Genomic DNA, 15412 nt, shown 5'->3' on the forward strand with positions numbered 1-15412 from the left:
CCCTTGGCTAACATGCCTAAGGACACATTCACGAAAGAAATACAAACAACTTTTTAAAAAATGTGAATTTTTTTTTTTTTAAAGAACAGCAGCTGCAGCATTTTAGCTCCCTGTTGGGGAATAACAACGTCAAGTCCAAAGGTACCTTAGTCATATAGACTTTTATAAACTGGGAAAATAGCCATACACTGGTCAGAGACATGTACCCTACCAGAAAACACCCTGGTCCCATTAACAAGAGTGTGCTTCCTGAGCTCACTGGCCCCAGGAGTGCAGAGGAATCAGATCAGATGTGATTTCTAACATAGCCAACCTTTAATCCACTGGGAAAAGAAGGTGTCATTTGCCACTGGTCCTTCATGCTGTTAAAAGGATGTTTTTTCATGGACTTACAAATGGCAATAACAGCCTACTGCCATCTTGGATTTGTTGTTGCCTGGGACTAGCTTTGCTTACAAACACCAAAGCTCATTTGAACAAATGTGACTGGGATAGTAAATGCAAAAGTACAGTTTAATGAAAATGCTTCATGTATATAGTTCAGTTAAATTGTAAATGGTTCTTTAGTAATAGCCCATGAAGTTTGCATTCAGGTGGGCTTTTGTAATTGAAAGCAAAGCCTTACAACACTCTTTATAGCGGTACCTTCTTAGTCCAAGAAGCAACATCTGGTAGTACCATAGGGTTATGTTACCCCGATTCTTTGTACTCCTAAGGAATCTCTTATTTCTCTGCCTTTGGATTTTTTTTTTTTAACCTCTCACCTTCCCTCTTAGAATCAATACTGTGTATTGGTTACAAGGCAGAAAAACAGTAAGGACTAGGCAATGGAGGTTAAGTGACTAGCCAAGGGTCACATAGCTAGGAAGTGTCTGGCTCTCAATTCACTGAGCCACCTAGCTGCCCCCTGCCTCTGGATTTTTGAAATTATACAACTCAGACTCAAGTTCTTTATAAAATTCAGAAATATTGCTATTTAAATTAGTTTCTTTACATTGATTTAAGTTGATTTCAACTAATTCAAGATTTCTTGGCCAGCCCATGAAGCTAGCCAAAGTGAATTGTAAGCTCTGAATTACCTTGGTACTTGGTAAGCTTTTTGAGTTTTTTAATAGCCATAAAAGAAAGGCTTTAAATTTATCATTCATTTATTAAGAATTTGTCCGAGTTGACTATACTCAAAAAAGCTTGAATTTCCCTACCCATTCTTTCCAGGAGCATTTAGAAATCTATAGCAATAGTGTTCCTTAGCTACAGGATCCCCCAATCCTCGCTTTTGCAGAAGAGGATATGTCATGTAGGTGACGTTATTTGGGGGAATTAAGGGTATTGTGTGGGGAATGCTCTGGAGGCCATTAATATTATCATCCTGTTAATCACTCTAGAAAAGAGAAAATTGGGCAACCTGGGAAAAAAAAAAGTTGGGTTGTTTTTTGTTTTGTTTTTTTAATTTTTAGTGTCTCCTTAAAGACTTTCCTAAAAGTGAGTCCTTGCCATTTTGAGAACATTTTCTTCTCTTCGTCCTTGTTGTTTGCCAGATACTTTCATATTTTGTTCGCTAACATTCTTCCCTAGCCAACAGAAAATACCCAGATATGAGTGTTGTGACTAAAGGAATGGAATCCTATGTGCCCAGAGGCCCTTTCCCTCATTTAAAATGCTCCACTTTAATGTTGAAATAATGTGAGTTCATGTATAATCTTGGAATGGGCCCTTTAAGAATCATTTCTACTTTTTGGAACTTTTCACCCATTCATCTGAGTCCTCAAACACCAGCCACTTCTCAGAGCTTTCATTATTGAACAATCAGCTACCTAAGGCTTAAATCTGGGGTTTTCTTTTATTTGTCATCATCTGAAGCCTAAGGGAAAACAATTATCATTAAGCCTTATGCAATAGGCCAGAGCACAAATTTCAGGCGTGAGTGTCAACCTTTACCTCTTCCTGGGGCAGGACCCTCATTGTAGGCCTCAAATCATGCTCCATGATATAGGGCACTTCATCATCGCATAGTTGGGCCCTCATTTTTATGCATGATAGCACTGTGGGCAGAGCCACGGGCAGAGCTAAGTCGAGTCTGTATGGTGCTGTTTAATCGAGATTGCAGTTGGCAAAACTGATTGCTATGTAGGAACAGCTTGCAGTAGTAATGATCTTGGTATGGCTGGTAATATTAATTTTTATTAATATTTAACTAAGAATATATAGTGTGTTTCACCCAGGATGAACATACAGCAACAAATGATAATAATATACTAAGTACTAATTCATCCAGAAAAGTATATTTCATATTTATAACTTTTTATTTTGTTCATTATTGCAAGATACTAATTGCTGTTGTATCATGCAGTACTAAAGGTGCTTTTCATTAGTAGTGCACGTGGTTTTTTTGGTGGGGAGGGGTGTTTTTAATTATTTAGATCATGTTGCATGTTATTGATGCATGTTTGAAATTTGTTGTGTCCTTTAAGGCATGATAGGTGGCTATCCGCCAGTCCTGCCACCTTTGCAGGGGCCAGTTGATGGCATTGTTAGCATGGGCAGCATGCAGCCACTTCACCCTGGGGTGCCCCCACCCCACCACCTTCCGCCAGGTATGCCAGGCATCCCAGGCATCCCACCACCGGGTAAGAACATCATCCTCATTCACTCATTTTCTCATCTTCATTTTTTCATCTTCCTCCTGCAGCCAGGTATTTGGGGGAATAAAATGCCTGCCCCTTTTTCTTCATACACCATTGAGGAAGATGCTAGTAATAACCCTCAGGAGGACCAGGGTTTGGTAGCTACAGACACTGAGCATGTCCCTCATCCTAGAGAGATCTGATCTAAAAGGAACCGCACAGTCCAAGGCCAGGCAGAGTGGAGAAACAATCTAAAACTTGGTCTGCTGACTTGATCCCTCCAGAGGCTGAAAATATGACTTAAGAAAGACTGTCCGATATCCAGAATTCTTTAGAACCTTATTTCTGTGAAAGGACTTGGTGCTTTCTGATGGAAATTCTTCACTGATGCAGTTCTTATCTCACAGGAGCTATTCTCGGTTACTGCAGAAGAAGGCCACAGGTTCCCTCTCCCATTTCTTCAGCTCCTTCTTAATAGATTGTGAAGGAACAGTTGTCAAAGGAAATTGGGAAAAACATCAGAAAATAGCAATGCCTCGGAAATTCTAATTTGCTTTTTATAGTGGATTGAAAGAATAGTAGCTGAAGGATGGAGAGAAGGGAGGTCATAAGTCTCAGCTAGATTTATCTCAGTTGATTCCAGCAAACTAAAAACCCTGGCATGTGTACTGACCTACTCAGTAAACATTTTAGGTAGCAACATGATTCCATAATGATTTTGTTCAGCTTGACCCTTTATATGAGAATTCCTAGAAAATTAAAGGACATGTTTTTGAAGAATTAAATGGCAGGAAAAGTACATAAATTGCTTTCTGACCAGGAGGATTGGCTATCTGGTTGCTTTGTCTCTTGGGGAATTATGACCTTTAATGAATCCCAAGATAACTGGGCACAAATAGTAAAGGCATTAACTCTTGTGTCAGAGGACCAGTTTTCAAACCCACTTGGGTGACCTTGGATATATCACTTAACTGTCCAGGCCATAATTTCCTCATAAGATGGGAGGAGATAGTGCAGCTAGGTGTCTCAGTGGATAGAGCTAAGCCTGGAGATAGGAGTTCCTAAATTCACATCTGGCTTCACATACTTCCTAGCTATGTGACCCCAAGCAAGTCACTTGACCCCAATTGCCTAGTCCTTACTGTAAGCTCTTCTACCTTGGAACTGAGATTTAATATCAATTGTAAGACAGAAGTTATGGGTTTAAAATAAATAAGATAGGGGGGTGAAGGGGAAAGTAAAAACAAGAATCATGTAACCATGGAAAATTTTTCTAAAAAAATAAAATATTCAAATTAAAAGAACTAAAATAAAATAAATTAAGATAAGGGAGCTTCTGAGACCCCTTCCAGCTCAAGTTTATGACCCTATCTAGATAGTCCAATTTATGTAGTTATAAGCTATAAACTCAGTTAATCTGATCTTTTCATTCAGCAAAACTTTATTAAAGGCCTGCTATCTGTAAGGTATTCTCTCTCTCTCTCTCTCTCTCTCTCTCTCTCTCTCTCTTTCTCTCACTCTCTTTCTTTTTCTTTAAATTAGGCTTCTATGAAGCTTCAGGAAAGTTAAATGAGATACCTTCAAAAGGGGACCTTCAGAAAGAACTACTGACCTCCAAATAGTTCTACAGAGATACCCTTAAGCACTTGTGAAATATGTGAAGCAGGTGTAGTGACTTCTAGGGCCTTTTTACAATTTGAAATCTATAGACAGGTCAGAACCCCCAAGAACTATTCAATGCTCATGGGGCGGGGGAGACTTCTTTCCTTCTTTCTTTCTTCCTTTCTTTCTACTTTCTTTAAAAAGATGTTGGATATATTTAAAGGGCTGGGAGTTTTTTTTTTAAAAAGTCAGTAAGGTCCTGAAAATTAGAGAAATGCTCTTAGAGAGGAAGGGAGACATCTTCTGTATAAGGTGTGCCAATAATATGAAGTTATGAGACCGCTTTTCCCATGTGGCTTGAAGAATTGATGCCATTACTTTTAATCACACCTTTTAGCTGCCTCATTGATTTAGTAGTTAATTACTGTTATTATCCAGATTCTTAGCACATTCTAATAGAAACTACCAAAAATACCAGCACCTTAAATAAGCAGCCAACTTTGTGATGAGTGGTCAAGCCTCCTCTATCTCTTCCTCTCCCCAGGGCCCCCTGTTAGGTATTTTTTTAAGTATATGTTATATAGACTTAAAATAATGTCATATTTCTTATGCCCAATAAGACTTTTCCTGAGAGTGTTAGTATAATTAATGTACTGGTTGAGGAAAAAAGTTTAATATAGGACATACAAGCACAAAATTAAAAGTGCTATGGAGATAATTCATGTTCTGTCTGGCTACCATTTTGAATGTTAGCAACAGCAACATGAATATCTGGTACAAGGAGAAAAAAGGGCAGAAAATAGATTGGGTTTGCATTCTCCTGCAAAGCATATCTGTGGCACAGCCAGTGCTAGTATCCAAAAGGAATTCTCCTAGTCCATGCCAGCATTTTTGGCAGATTCCTGTGAGCATCAGAGTTAGTAGAATGACTGATTGCCTCAAGTCCAGCAGCTCAGTTATTTTCTCTCACCTTGAAACAACAAAAAAGAGTCCCAAATTCTATTTGAAAACACAATCAGGGTAAATTGGAATAGAGCTGTCCAAGGAGGTAAGATCTCACCAAGCACCATCTGTGCAGCAAGGTACCCTAGAATCAGAGGCAACTTTCACAGAATAAAGTTCTGGCTTTTTATAAAGAACTGGGTCTTTGTTTAATCAGAAAAGCCAGTGGATGAGTTAGGGATTGCTGGTGACAAGTCACCAAAAACTCAAACTTTGTATTACTCTCACAGATCGGTATTACAAATACCACAGCGGCCCAAAAGTCTGCCTTCATCAGCCCCTTAGTAATTTTGAATATTAAGTCACAGCCATAGAGAATAAACATTCTTTTAGTCCAATGCCTGTGACAGCACAGAGCAGTGAGAGAGCAATATTGTGTCACAATTTTGAAGTCTAGAGGGAAACAATTATCATTAGGTCTTATGAGTTAAACCAGAGCATAAATTTCAGAGGTTGAGGGGGGACCCTCAATGTAGACCACAAACTGTGCTTCATACCAATGGTAGTGACTAAGTGAAGGCAATAAGATTATACATAATCATAATTATTGAAACCAATGTTTTCATCTTCCAGTATATTTTCTATCTTATGCTGGGATGCCCCCACTGAACAATAACAATTGCAATGATTTGACTTTGGATTTGGATAAATTATTTGGATAAATACATTTGTATTTAATTTCCTTCCTCTTTTTGCACTTCATACCCTCAATCCTAATGCCAATGTGTCACCCATTACTGCACATAATAAACCCTAGATCTGAGGGTTGTGGGATCAAACAAAAGGCAAGACTCCTGAGACGTAATTGTGTGCTCAGACCATAAGCCCCCAGAGAAAAATAACCTGAGGATATGCCATGGCCCTTTACCTCTCTGTGTTTGGGGCAAGTCTAAAGACTTTAAGTTGCAGCAAACATATTCCCAGGAGAGGAGGTTCCTCATCGATGAAATGACAGCTCCAGTTCCCATCCCTCAAAAATAAACAGTGCTATAAAGCTACACTGAGTGAAATGTGAACACAGCCATAAATACAAAAAGGCTTTGGGACTCTGGTATAAATGGCATCATTTCTTATAAAAGGGCTTTTTTCCATCACTGTAACCCCTGAGCCTCTAACTGTGTTAATTACATTTTAAAATATAGGTGTGATGGGCCAAGGAGTGTCCCCCATTGTAGGCCCTCCAGCACCGGGAGGAAGTCCTTATGGACAACAAGTAAGTCATTTAGTTTGGTCTTCTTGATGTCCAAAGTTCTGCCATTCTGAATGTGTGTGTGCCTTTGGGCCCTATGGACTGAGCCTTTTTCTGTGTGAAAACAAACGTCCTCATTCCTTGGTCATATCCCATTTCAGATGGGAATCCTGGGGCCTCCGGGCCAGCAAGCACCACCTCCGTATCCTGGTCAGAATCCAGCAGGCCAGCCTGTCATGCAGCAGCCGACAACACCAATGTTCGTCTCTCCCCCACCAAAGACACAACGGCTTCTGCACTCAGAGGCCTACCTGAAATACATTGAGGGGCTCAGCGCCGAATCAAACAGTATTAGCAAGTGGGACCAGACCCTTGCAGGTAAGAAGAGAGTATCTGCACCAGCCAACACTAATCAATGCCTGCTTGGATTAGGCATTTTCATTTTTGAAGCAATTTGCATAGCATGTGTGGTAATGGTTTTTATTGGTGTTACAGTCTTAGAGACAACTGTTGACACGACTATTGGTTAAACACTCCCTATTAGCCTATTAGAAAAATACAAAGAGATCCCAAAACATCTTAGCCACAGGCCTTAAACTTAGTGCTGTGAGCTCCATACTGACACAGCACACTGGAATTGTTTTCCTGCCAGTTTTGTGTTGACTCTTTTATCAAACATTACTACTGTTTTCAGAAAATTCTGAGTTTATTGACATAGGCATAAAAACTAATTTTGCTAGAATTTAGATCATTAAAAGTAATCATATTAACTTCTAAAAGTAATATATTTCAATTTCACCAATATCGATGTATTTTAAGAAGTCACTGACAATAATATATAAGCATTAACATAATCTATAAGTGAGAGCTTAAATCAAGGAAAATGTGCTAACCCTTCCTTTCTTGCCAGGTTTTAGAAAAAAGTTAAGTATGTCTTTCCCCCATTTCCTTATATGTTGCATTTAAAGCTTTTATTTATTTAAACTGCAAGACACTCTGCTTGGTATTGGGTGTACAAAGACAAAATGAGAAAACAGCACATGCCTTCAAGGAGCTTACACTCTCCTAGAATGGAATATTCCATAAATTTGAAAGACCAAAGTGATAACTGCTCAAAAAAGATCAATTATCAGCTTCACTTGGCGTTCAAGCCCTTTTGTTTTTTCAGAAGTAAAAAATGACTTTTAGTTATCTTTTCAGTTAAAAAATGCATAACTCCATTAAAACACACTGCTTTTTATTATTAATAATAAAAAAGAACTCATTTATATAGCACTTAGAGGATTACAAAACGTTTTACTTATGACAGCTCTCTAAGGTATTGGTTTTGATAGTTGGTGAGTGGGTTGAAGTAGAAAGCATGTTAGACTTTGTTATGAGAATGGAGTTTAATTCCCAGCTCCATCATTTACTAAGCATGTGAGCTTGGGCAAGTCAGCTAACCCTCTCCAAGCTTCAGTTTAATTATTTGAACAAAATAGGTAAAATAGGGACTTGATATATCTCCTTTACAGAACGAGAGAAAAAGGGTTATTTTCAACTTCAGGAGACTATAGAAATGTGAATCCTCATTTCCCATTTTACAGGTGGGGTCCCGAGACCCAAAGACCTTAACTCCTCCTTGGGCACATGGCTAGCTGCCAAGTGGTGCAGCGAGGGTTTTTAATGAGTTCTCTGTAATAGACACTAACTGAAATGATATGGAAAATGGGCTTGGAAATATTCTATAATTAAACTTCACAAACTTTGTTCCCTACTTTAATAAATGTGGTGAACCTTAAGAAAATGAAAACTGGGGTTAGGTGATCACTCTGTTTTACTTCTCAGCCCGAAGACGAGATGTTCATCTATCAAAAGAACAAGAAAGCCGTCTTCCTTCACACTGGCTGAAAAGTAAAGGGGCCCACACGACCATGGCAGATGCCCTCTGGCGCCTTCGTGATTTGATGCTTCGAGATACCCTTAACATTCGCCAAGCATACAACATAGAAAATGTTTAATTGCATAAATTACTTTCTTTGATACAAACATAAAGAGTTTTGTGGAACAATAGCTGTTTTAGTTACTGGGGGGATAACAAAACAATAATTTTTATTGCATTTTATTGTACATTGCAAGACCATTTTTATATAAGGACACTTTTAATAAGCATATTTCAATTTGTTTTTGTTATATTAAGTTGACTTTATCAAATACACAAAGATTTTTTTGCATATGTTTCCTTTGTTTGAAAGCCAGTTTCATATTTGGTTGTATGTGTAGACATGGAGTTATCTTTTTACTTGTTGCCATGGATCTGATACCATTGGGGTTTTTTTATAAAAGAAAAACAGACCAAAAAAAAAAAAACCATGAAAAAAACAACTGTTTACAAATTAGTTTAAAATGACAATGAAATGTGAAGTTAGTCCTAGTTTACATTGTAGAAGAGTATGTCTGTTCACGTGCCTGCGTGTTTTAAGGCACTTCCAGCAGAAACCATTGCTTACAGGTGAATTGAAATGCTTTTTCAAGAAGAAATATTAGAGATTCAACAGATTTGTAGAGCCTTCCATCTGATCAGTAGCCACTAACAGGGAGCCAGGCACTCCTCTGAAGTTTGCACCTCTGCCCTTGACCAGTCCGGTCCAGCAAGAACATTTTCTTGTGCTGCATTGAATGTCGGGCTATAATTGACCTTTATAAAGAACCTGCATACTCTTGTGGAGTCTGAACAGGTGAATGGGTAAAATATTTTCAACTCTTTAAAAAGAATTCGTAGTTTGTCTCCACATGCTCTGTTAGATCTTGTGAAGTTTTCAAATTCAGATATTAAAAAGCATTTACATTCACACTGGAGTATTATGGTAGATGGAGGTGATTTTTAAAACATATAACCCTTGCTTTAAAAATAAAATACAGCAGTGTGTAAAAGTGATATCTTCACTGAAAATGAAATTATGAGAATCAATTACTCTCAATCCTTTTTCCCCCTCCCATTTTTCATTCCTGTGCGTGGCATTTTTTTCTCCAAGTTTCAAGGTTGTAACTTTCTACCATTTAGGACTTGCTATACATTTTCAGCCAAAAACTTAAGAGCTGCAACTTTTCTGTTTCAGAAATATTTTTAATATTAGCTTAAATTTTTGAATTTCAGGGGGTAATAAGTGCATTTAGAGCTGGGGGAAAAATCACTATTTAAGAAAATGCTTTCTGAAAAGGCCACACAGATCCCATTACACATTAGTTTAGAGATACTTTATTCCCTGTCTAACTTGATAGTAAACCTTCTTCAGGTGGCAGCTTACCTTTAGAGCATCTATCCAGGAAATTGCCCGGGCAGCTGGACAAAGCTTTCACATGCTGCTATAAACTACATCACATTACTTTGGGGGAAGGAGGTGTTTGTGTTTTTGAGAGTGGTTTTATCATACCATAACCCCAGAAGAACTCCTTTTTTTTTTTTTTTTTAAAGTAGGCATTACTACCCCAATGCCTAAATGCCATTCTTCTTAAATCATGAGTGTAGAGCAGAGAAACTCTTTTTGTCTCTATATATACTTAAGTACAGTAGGCCGTCCTAACTGCCGTAGTCAACCACTGGATCTAAATCTTCATCAAGTATTTCGAAGTAATTTCAAACACTTTTTTTAAAGATTTATGTTGCTGTTTTGTTAGAATACATCTCAGCAACTAGAGTTTTTGCTGTTTTCACCACAAAGATTAAGACATTGAACTAAATCAGATAATGAACATGTCCTAGTTCTTTGTTTATCTGAGCCATCCAACCACCATCATGGACTGTATATTAAAATCGGATTCTTTTATTCCTAGACATTAACAAAATTGCACCAAAGAGCCTGGAATTAATTTTAGTTAAGTTATTTATTTATTTTTTAAGTTTTGTTTTGCTTTTATTTTCTTTGAGGCCTAGTTAAGACTGCTTTGGGGAGCTTCTCAGAAACACTTTTTTTCCCCTTTTTTTTCCCTTTTTTTCCAGCAAGTGGAATGGTCGCTGTTATTATCCAAGGCATTAGAAGCTGGAAGCACTCCTTTTTCAACCCCTTTACCAGCTTCAGTGTCACTGTAAGAACTAACCAAATCAACCCTGGGTCTCCTTTAAGGTCATGCAGAGCAGTGCCATTGAGGCTACTTAGTGGGCCCAATCAAGTCTGTTTTGTTTTGTTTTGTTTTTAACTGTGTATTTATTTTAGAATCATGTCTTTCTGTGTATTTCTGTGGAGAATGTCAGTAAAAATTTAGGAGATAGGATTTGAGGTCTGCAGTCTAGAATTTCATACCTAACCAAAAAAAAAAAATTTCTAATTCAAGTGATTAAAAAAATAATAAAATAACCACACATTTTTCCTGTGGTTTTTAGAACCTCTGGTTTGTATGGCTGTGGAAAATATGTTGGCCTAAACAGCATTGTAATATTTTTAAAGTGCAAGTATGTATGGGAGAAAATTGGGTTTATATGCAAAGTAAGAATATAGATTAAAATAGTGTATGTATTTTCAGTCAACTGGTTGAAAGCCATTAATTGCATTTCTCTCTCTCTCTCTCTCTCTCTCTATCTATCTATCTATCTCTCTCTCTCTCTCTCTCTATCTATCTATCTATCTATCTATCTATCTCTCTCTATCTCTCTCTCCCTCCCTCCCTACACACACACACACACACACACACACACACACACACACACACACACACACACACACACACACACACACACACACCCCTTCCCCTTCAAAAGGAAAAAAAACTTTGTGCAAAATCTCAAAATTGGTGTTGGTGACTTTTCAGCTTAAACGTTTTCAGACCTGGTTAAGTAGTCATGGTTGGTTTATCCTTACCTCTGTATCAAAAGGGTTTAAAGTGGTAACCAGTCTCATGATATGTATGTACCATCATTTTGTTCATCTGAAGCTTTTTAATCCAAATAAAAATGGAGTTTGCAGAGTGATTTAGATTAATCAGGTTTGATGGTTCCATTAAGATTTTGATGACAGAATTTAGTTTCAGGAATGTGTGGCTCCTGAAATATGTGACCATGTAGACTGATAAATCTTTGTTTAAAAAGAAGACTCGGCGTTTGGCAGCAGAATGCCAATCACACAGGAAAAGACCCATAGCGGCCTGCTGAGGCTGCACACTGAGCTGGCCTTAGTGAGGTGACCCACCGTGCTTAGCATGCCACCGGGGCAGGCAGCCAAGGCAAGATAAAGTGAAAGGCAGGCCCAAGCACAAGTTGTAATTTATTCACTTCTAGGAAGAGGAGAACATGTTAGCCATAACGAATAGTGCTTCAGCAAGTGAAGCACACACTTGAATATGGCCAAGAAATATGGCTTTGGTATGTCTCGTATACCCATCGTAAGATGTCACCACCTTTTCCAAAAAAAGTTGGAGCTTTAAAAACTATTAACTATAATGAGCAATAAAATGTTTGGAGCTATCTTTTCATGTGCCCCACCCCCAGGCTCAGGAGAAATGCTTTGTAAAAACAGAGAAACCAAAAAAGTACAGTTTATAAACTCTTGGTTTGGAAATGGAATAGTTAACAAAAAGGAAACCCTTTCTTGACTAGAAAAAGTTTCAACCTTCTTGTTAAATTAAAGGAAACCTTGGTTGAATTATAAATGCAATTCAGCCACAAGAATGAAAATTTAGTCTTGGAGAAACTTGGATGGCTTCATATGAAGGGTGCTTTGAGGAAAATGTAAAAATCTTAAAATGTCTCAGGTGGTAAAACTGATCACATGAAGGAGGTGGAATGGGATTAAGTTGCAACACAAAGGATAAAAGTCTCCTAGCCATTAAAGTGAGTTGCCAAGGAAGGTGGTAGGATTGTCTATATCCTAGATCAGTGATGGCAAACCTATGGCACACAGCGCTGTCTGTGGGCACATGCACCGCCCTTCCCCCGAGTTTGTTAATAGAAAGGCAGCGGGCCTCGGGCGGAGCTGCTCTCTTCCCTCTCCTGCCCAGCTTGATAACATCTTTCACATCACCCACCCCTCTGCCTCGAAGCCCAATGGGAGCCCTTTCTCACTCCCCTGTGTGGGGGGAGGGGACAGTACACAGCACATGGTCTCCAAAAGGTACGGCATCACTGTCATAGATAGAGATAAATAAAAATGATCACTCTTGTCTCATGAATAGGGATAAAATTCAGTGGCCCCCAGGCCATTTTTTTTTTCCAGATATTGGAGTAATATGACTAACCCTACAGATTTCTTACTAGTGTCATGTAATAAAAAGAGCATTCTATTTAGACTCTGAAAACCACTTATTACCTGCATAAAGTTGGTCAAAATCATTTAACATGGAACTCAGTTTCCTTATCTGTACATGATCTGCCCCTTCCAACTCTTAAAACCTGAGAAGACAGACAGGCATTGTTCATCATTTTTGCTGTTATTGGAAAAGACTTGTGAGTATATACTATAGGGAACTCCCCAAATGGAAGTTCCTTCCACTGATGTAGAAAACTTTTCTGTACTTTATCAAGTGACCTGGCGACTTCCCAAGTTCCCCAGCTAGTTGTCCATACCCAAGCCTTCTTGTCTAAGGCCAGGCTTTCCTGTCAATTCTGCCACACTGCCTTTCATGATAATAGATATTTTTTTCTTTCTACTCTTACCTTTTAATGATGTCTCAGATGTTCACTGTGAAAGGAAACAACTATCTGTATGGAGAAGACAAAAGGCCAGAAAGGTGTTTGTATGTTAGCATTAAACAGGGCTCATCTGATGTTGGAGGCTGGACAGCCCACTTCCGCCATCCGCTCTGATGCCTTCAGTGCTTGGGGTTTAATGAGTGTGTTTCATTCCGGGCAAACCGCAGCAAGACGTCACCCTCTGTTTCAAAGGCTTCAAGTTTATAAAATAACCAAAGGAAGATACAACGTATGATGATAGAACAGTTCAGAGAAAATTGGATCATATTCTACAGAATAAGAGACTCAAATTTTGGCAGCTGATGTTTTTTCTTTCACAGCAAGTACTTGCAGCATTTCCCTCTGCAGCAGGTTAGACTCCGCTCCATCCAACTTGACACCTCTACAAGAACTGGTGCTGAGGCCTGGGGAAATGGGGGGAATAAGCATGATACAAAGGTAGGGTGGAATAAAAACAAAGGAGATCCAAACAAAACACCCTAAGAAACTGGAGGTGGAAGAGTTGTCACTTCTAGCTAGTGGGAATCAGGGAAAGTTTTATGGAGAAAATGGCTCCAGATTTGGGGTTCAAAAGAAGAAATATTAACAGCAATGGGGAGGAGGGGCACTGTCTGAGCACATCCCAAGCATGAGGGATGATGAACAAAAGAAAAGATGGGAAATGATAAGTGATCCAGTTTGAAATTGGATATCATGAAGGGAAGTAGTTTGAGTTAAGGCCGGAAAGGTGTGTTGAAGCCAGATTATGGAGACTAGTTTAATTTTACTCATTAGATAATAGGTAGCTCAAAAACTGAGGAGTTAGTGATAGGCTTGTGTTTTTAATTCTAGGCTAACAGACGTAAATATGTTCTTAGACTAGGGGGAAGGCACCATTATAAACGCCTAGAGCAGCGCTGGTGAAGTCTTGGCACTTGGGCTGCAGCTCCGTTCCCCCCTTTTCCCAGCACCTGAGGACCTTTTTCACATACCAGCCCAGCAACCCAAAGCAAGCACTTCCTCCCTCTGCTCTCTGGAGTATTGCGGAGCTTAAAGTTGCAGTTCAGGCACACGAACCTGAAAATCTTCACCAACACTGGCCTAGAGGAAGTTAGACCAGGGAAGAAGCCCAAGTAGGAAGTGGTGATGGAAGTAGAAAGGCAGAGAAATGGGAGAGAATTGGAAGGGAGTTACGAACTCTAGTGACTATAAAATGCTTTAAGATTTACAACATACAACTTTCTCACAACAACCCTCACTGGTAGTGTAAAGATTGGGGCTCAGTTGGTTGTCCATCAGTAAGTGTCATGTGCCCGGGCACTGTAGATTTTTTTAGAAGACAAGAATAATCCTTGACTCAGGAGTTCACATTCTAAAGAAGACGGCATGGAAATGACAAGGTACATATAAAAGAGACCTAGAAGACAGTTGCAGAAGAAAAGGCCTTGACTAAAGTGGGATTTGAGCTTAGTCCTGAAGGAAGCCAAGGGGCAGAGATCGGGAGGAAAAGCAAAGGCAAAAGACTCACGTACCTAAGGACTTTGGTAGTTCGGGGTGAACTCAAGATAAGGAAATCGATCACCTTCCTAGAGATGCTATTTGAACTACTGGGAACTGGTAGAAGAATGAAGAGAGCCTTGGACAGAGCCTTGATGGAAACCCAGTTTATGGGAGAACCAAGAGCAGTGGCACATAAATTCAGGAGAGAAAATCAAGTATGAAATGATCAGTGTCCTATGGAACTCTCTAAGGACTAATAAAAGACCAGGAGACTTGGCAGTTAAGAGAACATTGATAACTTCACAGCAGTTTTAGCTGAATGATGAAATAATTTTCCAAATTGCAAAGGCTTTAGAAGTGAAAGGAAAGAAAATAGAAGACACTTAAGTGTATCATGGGTGTAGATGAGACTTATGGCTAGTGTGGCTGCCTGAACTTAAGGAGACTCCCCAGCTGTACTTGAAAGTAATCCCTATGGAATAGCTATGACCAGTCCTAAGCACTACTCTGACCAGGTCCCTAGTACCTGTCCTGACTCACCAGGCAGGATCCTGAAGATCCAGTATCCTAAAACTCAAAGATTCAAATGAACCTACCTGGAAAGAGAGGAAATTCAGGTGATCTAGGACTAACCACTCCAGCCAAAAGTGTATCAGAGGATGGAGCCTAAGGCCTGAGACAAAGACTTAAGTAACTAAAACTAGATTGATGAGCAAACCAACTAGTATCAAAAATAATTGCAATTCTAGAGATCCTCCAAAAGATACCAAAGGAAAAAATGAATTTTCCACAAGGACTACATGAATATCTAGAAGAAATAAAGCAAGAGATTTAAAAATAAAATGAAAGCTTTTA

At 39.0% G+C, this 15412-nt stretch overlaps 1 protein-coding gene across 1 annotated transcript in view; it reads left to right on the forward strand.

Moving 5' to 3' along the window:
- The window catches only part of PBRM1 (polybromo 1), a 118567-nt gene extending 107806 nt beyond the window's left edge, over positions 1 to 10761 (forward strand). Inside the window, exons 28-32 of the mRNA XM_044676605.1 lie at positions 85 to 141; positions 2472 to 2627; positions 6371 to 6441; positions 6579 to 6795; positions 8245 to 10761. Of these exons, the coding sequence (XP_044532540.1) occupies positions 85 to 141; positions 2472 to 2627; positions 6371 to 6441; positions 6579 to 6795; positions 8245 to 8417 (674 nt within the window). The 3' untranslated portion in view covers positions 8418 to 10761. The remainder of the gene's footprint in view (positions 1 to 84; positions 142 to 2471; positions 2628 to 6370; positions 6442 to 6578; positions 6796 to 8244) is intronic.
- The last annotated feature ends 4651 nt before the right edge of the window (positions 10762 to 15412 follow it).

Source organism: Gracilinanus agilis, chromosome 1, assembly GCF_016433145.1.
Source record: "Gracilinanus agilis isolate LMUSP501 chromosome 1, AgileGrace, whole genome shotgun sequence".
NCBI lineage: Eukaryota > Metazoa > Chordata > Mammalia > Didelphimorphia > Didelphidae > Gracilinanus > Gracilinanus agilis.